Source organism: Phoenix dactylifera, chromosome 3, assembly GCF_009389715.1.
Source record: "Phoenix dactylifera cultivar Barhee BC4 chromosome 3, palm_55x_up_171113_PBpolish2nd_filt_p, whole genome shotgun sequence".
In the NCBI taxonomy this organism is placed as follows: Eukaryota; Viridiplantae; Streptophyta; class Magnoliopsida; order Arecales; family Arecaceae; genus Phoenix; species Phoenix dactylifera.
In genome coordinates this window covers 19695782-19706970 of record NC_052394.1, presented here as the reverse complement: position 1 = coordinate 19706970, position 11189 = coordinate 19695782, and the positions used below count along the sequence as shown (strand labels likewise).

General features: G+C 44.1%; 1 protein-coding gene and 1 pseudogene across 1 annotated transcript; both read left to right on the top strand.

Annotated features, from left to right (window-relative positions):
- Positions 1–787: 787 nt before the first annotated feature.
- LOC103713429 (U-box domain-containing protein 16) lies at positions 788–3254 on the top strand. Its single transcript, XM_008800358.4, has one exon. The coding sequence runs from the start codon at positions 1015–1017 to the stop codon at positions 3043–3045; it is 2031 nt and encodes a 676-aa protein (XP_008798580.2). The 5' UTR covers positions 788–1014; the 3' UTR covers positions 3046–3254.
- Positions 3255–5508: 2254 nt separating this feature from the next.
- Positions 5509–8584, top strand: LOC120110129 (annotated as a pseudogene).
- Positions 8585–11189: the final 2605 nt, after the last annotated feature.

Sequence of the window (11189 nt, the reverse complement as noted above, 5' to 3'; positions counted from 1 at the left end):
TTAGTTGAACAATATAGAATACATTATTTTAATTACCATAAAAATATATCGTGTATGTCTTTTCATTAAAGGAGGGATTCTTTTTGGACGGAAATGGAAAAAAAAAAAATAACATGTCTAAATTCGAAGCGCTACCATAGTGCCGAAAAGCAACAAAATTCTGGAAATCGGAGAAGAACACAACACTTGTGTCGAAGTTTATCTGTTCTGCTTAAAAGAGACGCATAAAACATAATCTAATAATTATTAATGGTTTTAATTTTTAGCGTAAAATGATGGAACTTAATTCACATGCTAGCATGGTGTCAGGATCAGAAAAATTGTCATGAATTCCATCAGTTTTCTTTTTTTTTTTCAACAGATATTTTTTCTTCTAAATTCTGCTTAATGTTTAAGAAAGATTCAAATTTCTTAATTTGAATCTCTGACAGTTGTTTCATTATATTTAAAACGTGTATAATAGTAGTCAAGAGAAATAATACGCGACTCAATCCATCATCTCGGCCGCACAACAAAATAGTACCATGTCCAAACCTACTAATGCAGGCGCCACCAATTGACCAATCCAGAAGGAGCCCGGTCCTTATCGTCATGGCATTCTGGTAAATTTTTGTAATCTCGGTGGTATTAACTCCAGTAAATTTCGTTAAAGAAATGCGATAATTCCAGCCGGCTGCCCACCGGAAAGAGGAGACCGGGAAGCCGCGAAAAGATCAAAAGTTGGACCCGCCCAACCCCGCTCGGAGCCCACGACCACTTCCACGCGAGCGCCTCATCCGCCGTCCTTCTCCCCATCCAACGGCCCCGATCTCCCTCGTCGCAAACATAAATATAAAATTTAGAAAAGCCGGCGATCCTTCCAAGTTCCGGCCTTTGCCTCGTCTCTCCCAGCTCACACCTCACAAAACTTGTCGCACGCAACGCCGAATCGGTGTTATAAATGTTCTCTCCCCTCGCCCTGCCAACCAAATAGAAAAGGTTTTGGCCTTTGGTTCTTGGTTCCACACGCCTTCCATGGCAATCTCTTCCTTCAATCTCCCTCGTCCCTCTCGTCCCCCTCTTCTCCCCACTCCCTCCGATTCCGACGTCGTTCGTTCCCTTCTTCGGCTCTCGCGAGAGATCTCCCTCTTCGAGCACCCCAAATCACTCCAAAATCGAAACTTTTCATCAATTGCTCGCAAATCGAAGCTGTTGGCGGTGTTCTTCGAGGAGCTCCTCCGCGATCCCGCCCCCGAGCTTCCCCGATCCACATCCCTTTGTCTCAAAGAGATTCTTCTCGTTTTTCAGCGGTTCAAGGCTTTGCTAGGCGATTGCTCCACCCGGAGCCGGATGCGGCTTCTCCTACAGGCCGAGAGCGTCGCCAACGAGTTCCATGAGCTCACCCTCGAGCTGTCTACTCTGCTGGATATTCTTCCCCTGGCTGAGCTTGATGTGGGTGAGGATGTGAAGGATCTGGTGGATCTGGTCCGCCGCCAGTGCCGCCGGTCGGTGGCTGCCGTGGATCCGGCGGAGGCGGCGCTCCGTGGCGAGATTCTTGACATCATCCGCGAGATCGAGCGGGAGATCGTCCCCGACCGGTCCAAGCTGGAGGCGTTGTTCGAAAGATTGGGGCTGGACGATTCCCGGAGCTGCCGCAGCGAGATCGAGTCGCTGGAGGGCGAGATCGGCGACCGCGTCGCCGAGAAATGGACGGCGGAGATGATCGCCCTCGTCGGCCTCGTCCGCTACGCTAAGTGCGTCCTCTACGGCGCCTCCACCCCGAGATCGGAGTCCGCCGGAAAACTTAGCTTCTCGGCGACGGATCTTGCCGTCCCCGCCGACTTCCGGTGCCCGATCTCGCTCGAGTTGATGCGGGATCCCGTCGTGGTGGCGACCGGGCAGACGTACGATCGGGAGTCCATCAGCCGGTGGATCACCTCCGGTCACGCCACCTGTCCCAAGACCGGCCAGGCCCTCGCCCACACCAACTTGATCCCCAACAGGGGCCTCAAGAATTTGATCTCCCAGTGGTGCCGCGAGCAGCACGTGCCGTTCGACGGCGCCGAGCCCGGGAACGGCGGCGAGGCCAACGCCGTGAGCGCCAACAAGGCCGCCCTCGAGGCGGCGAGGATGACGGCGTCCTTCCTCGTCCAGAAACTCGCCGCCTCGCCGTCCACGGAGGCGGCGAACCGCGTCGTCCACGAGCTCCGCCAGCTGGCCAAATCCGGATCCGATAACCGCGCCTTCGTCGCGGAGGCCGGCGCCATTCCGTTACTCCTCCCCCTGTTCCGTTCGGAAGACCGAGGCCTCCAAGTTAACGCCGTTACGGCTTTGCTCAACCTCTCCATCCTGGAAGCCAACAAGAAGCGGATCATGCACGCGGACGGCGTCGTTGACGGCATTATCGACGTGATGGCGAGCGGCGCCACGTGGCGGGCGAAGGAGAACGCGGCCGCCACGATCCTGAGCCTGTCCTCCGTCCATGCCTACCGCAGGCGATTGGGCCGCAATCCACGTGTCATCGAGCAACTGGTCATTCTCGTCAAAGCGGGGCCCACCAGCACGAAAAAAGACGCGCTGGCCGCGATTTTGAGCTTGGCCGGAGACCGGGAGAATATTTCACGGTTGGTCGAGGGCGGCGTGGTGGAGGCGGCGCTGGAGACGATCAAGGCGGCGGAGGTGGCGGCGGAGGCGGTGGCGGTTCTCGCAGCTGTGGCGAAGAGGGGCGGCGCCGAGGCGGTGGGTGAGGCGCACGGGTCCATCTCCAAGTTGGTACGGGTTCTGAGGCGCGGGTCGGACTGGGCGAGGGAGAGCGCGGCCGCGGCGCTGGTGCAGGTCTGCCGGCGAGCTTGTGGCTCCGCGGTGGCGGAGCTGGCTGCGACGCCGGGAATCGAATGGGTGATATGGGAGCTGATGGGGTCGGGGACCGAGAGGGCGAGGCGGAAGGCGGCCGCCCTCGGCCGGATCTGCCGGAGGTGGGCCGCGGCGCAGGAGGCCGACCGGATGGCCGGATTTTCCGCCCCGACCATTACGGCGTCCACCACCACGACGGTGGCGCAATCTTGATGTCTCGTTGGTTCTCTTGTACAGCAATAATTAGGTACTCTCCCATCGGACGGATGTGCTTGGCTCGTCAAGTGTGTATATTGGAGTGATTTTTTTTTCTTCTAATTTACAATTTTACTCACAGTTGGATTGAGATTGATTTGTTCGGAATTGAAAAATGAAATAAAGAAAAGAAAAGAAAAGAAAATTATTCTTTTCATTTTTTACCATTATTCAGATGGGGGGAACGTAAGGGGACCGCAAGCAATCTCTCGAGTCTTGGCGATCCGTGAAGCTTTTATTTTGCGAATAAAAGAAGCGAATGCGTAAAGGAATTGGAGATTGCGGGGAAACGATTCCCCATGACCGGCTCTTGATCTAGGCGAGTTGTGGGAGATCAAGAACCATCCTATCCGTGCGTTTGGTAAGGGCTCACCGAATCTTCGGGTGCCGATTTGATCTTGTTCTACGCCGATATTTGTGCTACCTAACCATGATGGAGACGATTGTCCTTTTTTATGCGTGACAGCATAAGCAAGTTGTATCATACTCTATTGACTTCGAATCCTAATGATTGACGCGTTTGCCACCGAACCGGATAAAATAAGGGTGCTAAGACCAAGCCCATAATTTGGACCAAAAGGGCTGGGCCAACATATATATACAGGTTGTAGACTTAGAAATTATAAATAAAGGTAAATTTTTATTGAATTGCATTTTATTAGATTATAAAGGAACTGCTATTTATTATTTATCATAAGAAGTGTATCGATCTGATACTTAGTGAATTGGTGGAGAATAGCGAGTCTTTTAGGATAAAAGATAGAGTCACTGATTCTTTTTGTACGCCTCTCTCAATATTTTTATATTTTTTTGGGATTGATTACCAATCTTCTATTTACTATCAATATTTCTATCTCTCTCAATTCTTTCTCATTTTAAAAATTTTAAGAAGTATTTCAATTAAAATTCTATTTATTACTTTAGATAGATATATTTTCAACCTATGCATCATATAAAACAGGTACCTGTTTGGAGTTTCTTAATTTTTCTGAAATACTCATGTGAAATTTTCTAAGAAAAGATTATTAGGTAGCTTTATGTTAAGAATTTTTTGCTACATAGATAGCATGCTTTTAAAAAATTTTAGAAATCTTTCAAGTAAAATTATATTTATTACTCTAACTCTTCAATCTATGCAACATCGAAGAAAAAAGTATTTGGAGCTTCTAAATTTTTTTGAAACACTCATATATATAATTTTCTGGGGAAAAAATAATAGCCGGCTAAATCTTAAAGAATTTTTGCTGAATAGGTGACAGGCTTTTACTGCATAAACGTGGCAATATTTGCTGGCAATGTTATATGCAATCCCTCCTGAAAATATCAGCATTTATATTATACTATATAGATGTTTATGCCTACCTAATCAAAGTTGACAGAAAAGTAAAAATTCAAATGGAGTCGTCTACAAATATCCATGATCAAAGAAAAGAATCATTTTCCATCTTTTAGTCTACCATTTAATTTCTATGAATCCCCTTACCATTTTCTTTTGGTTTTTTGTACTTATCGTGATGGATTCATTTCCTGCACTATTCAGTTGGTTTGGCATGTTTGACCGACCAAGTGACATGCACAAGATGTTAATTATCTAAATATATAGCTTCCCAACTTGGTAATTCGGACTGTCCTGTGTGCTTGTTTATGAGATGATTCATGCTATTCATCGCTCTATTCTTATCCCATGTGGCAAATGGAAAGAAAAGATTGATTGAGTTTCTAGGAGCTAAACTAGTTATCATAAACTGAAAAAACATATTGTTATTACTCTGGCCCTTCAGATAGGTCCAGACAAAGAGTTCGGAAATCACATTTGAGACTAAATCAAACAACAAACTTTTTGAGAGGTCTAAAATTTACATGCAATATTACTTTAGGATATTCTTCTTTCTAAATAAAGTAATTTTTGAAATCTATGATATAACAATCGATCGTAACTGTCGTACACTTATAGAAAACTCTTCCCACGAGTATGAAAGACATCTCATCATGATATCAAAATGAAACAGCAAAAATAATTTAAATAATAATGTTCAAATTTTAATTAAATAGTAAAATTAAAAGTCTTACGGAACCAATAATATTCCAAAATTTTGCATCAATTCTAAAATAAAATTTAGTCTAAATAAAGATGTCAAAATTTTGTCTCTAATCGCTCTCTAATGATAAATCTCTGTGCCGAGCTAATTCTTCGGATATGTAAAAGCAGTAAGAAATCGTATAATGAGCTAGACAACCCAGTAAACTACGAATACTTTAACTAGATAAATCAAGTAATAAAATATTAATAATATACTAAAATTAAGCATGCAAAATACATTGATTCAAAACTAAATCGATATGCTATTCAGTCACTTCAAATTTCGAATCTTGTTATATAAATCAATTATCTTTCAAATCATCAAGTTCATCTCAACAGCCATGAGGTATGACCATTTTTATACCCCAAGGTTGGGCCATAATATGAATTTATTCATCAAAGTGTCAACGTATAACCCCCACTAATAAGGTATCAATATGCCAATGTATAACTCCCACCGACAGAGTGTCGATATACCAGCAAATAACTTCCATGGTAGAGTGTCGATATGCTAATGTATAACCTCCACTAGCAGAGTATCGATATACCAGCAAATAACTCCCACTAGCAGGGTGTTGATATACCAGCAAATAACCCCCACTGGTAAGGAGTTGATATACTAGCGAATAACCTCCACTGGTGGGGTATCGATATATAGTCTGGCTGCAAGTCAAAATCTATTTCAAAGCCATATTCAGTGTTCTAAATCGAAAGATACATAAATTCATATGACATCGAAATCAATACATTCAATTAAGAATTATATAATATTCTAGAAAGAGGCACATATAATAATAAAATATATGCATCAACTTCATAAATCAAAAATAATTTGATTAAGAAAATTTTATAATTTGCCACCAGATCTAGAAAAAGAGTTACAATGCTTACTTTGTGAGTGAATCTAAAGTATCAATTCAATTAGTTTCAAAAATACTTCTAAGATCTTGGTATTTAAAAATTATTAAAATTTATCATAATTATTCCAAAAATAGAAACCCTAATTTCAATACCTTCATAAGACTGACCAAGCAGGAGTGCCTGATACTCTGGTTGGTCTAATTATGACAAAACTCATCTGATCATGTTCAAATTAGGGTACAAATGGTTCAATAGAGATCGGAGGTGAACAAATTTAATTAGATCTAGAAAGGGCCAAGATGGAGGCTGGTGTGTCGCCTGTCGAATATAGATCAGGGCCCTTCACTAGGGTTGATCCAGAATCATGAAGAGAAGTATCTTACTGGGTCTATCATCTCTAAAAAGAGTAGAGAGAGAAAGTCCAATAGAGAGCAAAATAAGAGAGAAGAAAACTGGAAAGAGAAAGAGAGAAGAGAGAGGAGAGAGAAAAAGGAGATAGTCTCTCTTCTTTTTCTCTTAAAGAGGAGAGAGTCTCTCTCCTCTTCGGTCAGATCCATGGGGCAGCCGTGGTGGCTAGCCCTGATAACGGCAGGAGACAGCAACAAGGCTCGACCAACCCCGGCGGCCGGCGGCAACGAACTCGAAAGAAAATGAGATCGAAACAGGGCAAAGAAAAAAATCAAAACAAATGAACCTCTCATGGCTAAATTCGGTGTTCGACAACTCTCATCTGGTCGTCAATGGTGGTCTTGGGATCGAAAAAGAAATGGACAAGAAGAGTTAGAGACAATTACCTCAACTCCAGTGAGGAAATTGACAACAACTCACCTAGATATCTCAACAAAAAATCAAAACAACCTCAATGGATCTCGCCGATGTTGATTGGGAATTAGGAGCGAGATCCTAGAGAAGAGATGAGGGCCTTTTATAAGCCAATTTCAAGCAGTGCCGGAGTCCAACAGGCCTTTAGATCCTTGCTTTCCTTGCCATACTCGAGGAGAAAGAAGACTCCCATCGAGAGTCTTTCTCCCCTGACTCACATGCCAGATGCATGTTGAGTGGCCCACATGGCCAGCCCAAGCCCAACAGGCTGGACCAGGCCCACAGAGAAATGGGGTTCTACACTTCCAGTGAAACTTCAATATAATTAACGAGTAATAGAAGGGTCTGCCATGAGCTTTTATTTTTTATGCATTTCATATAGTGGCTTCAAAATGGCTCTTTGATCACTATATGAAAGCATATAATTCGAAATTTATCTGTGATACTTATCATCAAATTCTATTGTTTCATGTTTGATATAATAACTATAGAGTTATTTTATTGTCGCAACAAAACACTACAGAAAAAGTCGGTTTTGCCGACGCTTTTTTGCCGACGCTTTTTACAAGCGTCGGCAAGTTTCGTTCTAGCGCCAAAATTTGCCGACGCTTGTAAAAAGCGTCGGAAAAAGACGACGCTAATAAGCGTCGGTGTAGTCTCCGGCCTAAGACGACGCTAAAAAGCGTCGTCGGAAGCCAAACCCAACCCTCTTCTGACCACCCCCGTCGGAAGCTTCCCTCACACACCAGTCTCTCTCTCTCTACCCTCGTGCCTCATCTCTCTCATCCCTCCTCCCTCCTCTCTTCGGATTTCCGTTTTCCCGGCCACCGCCCTCATCTCTCTCGCCCATTCCTCGTCTTCTCTGGGAGGGAGGTGGAGGACCCGGCCACCAAGGCCGAGATGAAGGCCATGGCGGCCATGGCGCTGTGGCAGTTGGCCAAGAACAACCCTTCCATCTGCAAGAGCATCACCGAGTCCCGCGCCCTCCTCTGCTTCGCCGTCCTCCTCGAGAAGGGCTCCGGCGACGTGCGCTACTACTCTGCCATGTCCATCATGGAGATCGACCGCGTCGCCGAGCACAACCCTGACCTCCGCCACTCCGCCTTCAAGCCCACCTCGCCTGCCGCCAAGGCGGTCGTCGACCAGCTCCTCCGGATCGCCGACAAGGGCGTCTTCGACGATCTTCTGATTCCCAGCATCACTGCTCTCGGCTGACTGTCGAAGACCTTCCGGGCGATGGAGACGCGGATCATCGGGCCTCTGGTGCGGCTGCTGGACGAGAGGGAAGCCATCGTGTCGAGGGAGCAGCCGCCATCATCGAAGCCGGAGGGGCCAAGCACCTCGTCCAGCTGGTGTATTTTGGGGAGCAGCTCCAGACCGAGGCGTTGATTCTCATGTTACATCTCCCTCAACGTGCCGGAGAGTGAGGATCTCGCACAGGCAGGGGTCCCTGCGGTCCTCGCCTGGGCTTCGAAACAGGGGCACTTGGTGCAGGACTCCAGGGTGGACTCCTCCTTGCCGGAGGCCAGAGGTCGGATGGAGCTCTTATCAGTCAAGAGGATCTCGATGATCGACGACATTGAGATCATCCTCCTCCTTCTAGGTTCATCTTTGCTTTATGGTTCCTTTAGATCTTTGCTTTATGGTTCCTTTATGGTTCATCTTTGCCCCGGTTCCTTTAGATCTTTGATAGATTCAATTTGTATTGGCTCCTCTTTCATGGAATCTTTGTAAAATTTCTTCTTCCATGCCATGAACCATCAGCTCTCTTTCCAGGCCAGCGAGCGCCATGCCCGTTCCCCTCTTTCTTTTTTTATTTTTTTTTTTAAAAACAGGTGGCTAATGCCGACGCTTATAGGCGTCGGCGTTGAGTCTTTTAGCGACGCTTTTATTAGCGTCGGGAAAGTTCTGTTTTTGCCGGCGCTTTCCTTTAGCGTCGGCAAAAACCGGACCCACGCCCACCTGCCCGACGTCTGACCCACGCTTTCGGGTGCGTGGGATGGAAATTCGCCGACGCTTAAAAGCGTCGGTATAGACCAAAAAAACCGCCGGGAGATATCCTTTCTTTTGTAGTGAAAAGATATGAGATTTAGATTTTAATAAAATTAATAAACTATAGAAAATCAATCAATAAATTTTATTCTTTATGTTTCATATGGTGGCCCAAGGATAGTTTTGTAGCTATTATTATGAAAAAGCAAAATTTGAGTTCTATCATCAATGAGAATCATAGAGCAATTTTTGTTTCAAATTTTATTTTTCAAGTTTAATATAAAAATCATAAAATAAATGATTCTATGGCCACCATAGGCAAAGATTTTAAATAATATACTATAACAATTTAGACAAAAAATTATAATTAAATTATGAACAATTATAACTTTTGATTATATTTTATTATTTTTTCATGCATTTGTGTACGTTGTTTTTACAATCTGCAAAACTAGGAAAATCTATGCAGCAGAATCTAGTTTTCGTTTGTTGCATTGACTTGGCGTCCGGGTAGCAAAAATTAATGCATGGCTCCCCCTTATATTCCATGATAGCCTTACAATAAATACTCCGCTACTAACAACTGCATCATGTAGTTTAATTGCATATATTAAGGATCTAAAGTCAAGCTATCAAATGATAGTTTGCTAGGTCCTTCAGAATTCATAATTCTTAAAATTATTATGTATTGAAGTTCTAATTTGAAAGTAGTTCTCTAAGCCTATGATATCATATTACATATTACTTTAAAATTGTCCCATTCTTTGACTTCTAATGACCAAATAGCTCTTTAGACAATAGCATTACAATTTTTGAGAGAATATATATAGAATAGGACCAGTGGAGATTTAGAAAATTGAAATCTTAAAATTACTTTAAAATTTTGACTTGCAATAAACCAATCAACCTATCGCAGTCAGTTGGCATCCTTTCCCATTGCAAATCACAATCAAGAGTAAGTTTGACTGGCTCAAAATCCAAATTTAACAGACACAACTAAATCATAATTAAGAATCAAGTTGGATCCTCTGTAAACCCTAATACCCACTGTTGCTGGAAATTGGACCCGGGGGTGACCACTGGTTGAGAAGGAGGAGCTCCGGCAGGTGGTGCTGGTGCGTCGGCGGGTTGCGTCCTCCGGAGACCTGTAAGAAGCCGGTGGCCGGGGTTTCCGACGCCGACCCTCCGATGGTTAAGTCAGAGGGGGCCTTCATGGTCAAGGAGATAGTTGTTATGTAGAGGTTAAAGCCAGAAAATCCCCATCCCCCCCCCCAAGAGGAAAAGGTTTCTCTTTTATAGGAGGGGTGCCAGGGTTACCTGTGTGATATGACCAGGCGAATTAATGAATAACCGTCATGATTGGGCGTGATCGTGTAAATTAATGAGTTGCCGTGGGCAACTGGACGGAGTTGAGTAAGTCAACTGGTTGCCGTGGAAGGCTTGAGATTTTGAGTAAGCTGGAGGTCCGTGGAGATCATGCGCATTTAATTGTTGACAGTTGTTTAGGCGGAAATCGCGGGATTAGATCCTGGGAGAGGAGGAGGGGAGCTTGATCCCCATTGGAGTGGAGAGGTCTGCTTCATTCTTTGACTAGGTTTTCTTCGGACTTAAGGTCGATCAAAACCGCAAGGCTGTGAGCTCTGAGGTTGAGGGCGCTGGGGTCGGGCGCTTGGAGGTCGAGCGCCTGGAGGTCACGTGCCGGCAATGCGTCCACGTATTCTGGGGCAATCCATTTTTCTCCCAACACCCACATATATAGATACATGCATGCGCGCGTACACATTAAGTTTAGAATGTTTTCTGCAATTTACGAACAATCCAAATAGTAATTAAATTTAGAATATCATTGCTTCATGGGTTGGGCACATAGAACTAACTAAAGTCTCTCAACATCTTTTTTCTCTTAAAGTATAAAATTTACTTTTCCGAATTCAACCCAACGACTATATTGCATAACTGGAAGGATTAATAATACTTCTAAAGACATTAAATCTCTCCATAGTGCTACAGAAGTTCATATACAAAATCTTTAGAGACAATCCTTTCCTTAAAAATTCAGCAGTAGGAATTTCACAATGAAAACAGAAATCATGAAAGTTTATTTGCTATCTTAGTACAATGCCTATAGAATAGCTTACGATGACAAAGTTTCAGGGAGTAGATTACAAGGAGAGAAATATTACAGGTACATTAGATCTTTCTTTTGACATATATATCTATACCAAGCGTTGAGGGTCTCTTGGATCTGTGTCAAATTTATCCATGGATAATATATTTTATTGATTTACAAGGAAATCTTTATCATACAAATATATGTACGTACAAATTAAAGTCAATAAATTTTGGA

Coding starts and splice junctions, on each gene's coding strand:
- LOC103713429 (XM_008800358.4), top strand. CDS start 1,015: ATGGCAATCTCTTCCTTCAATCTCCCTCGTCCCTCTCGTCCCCCTCTT.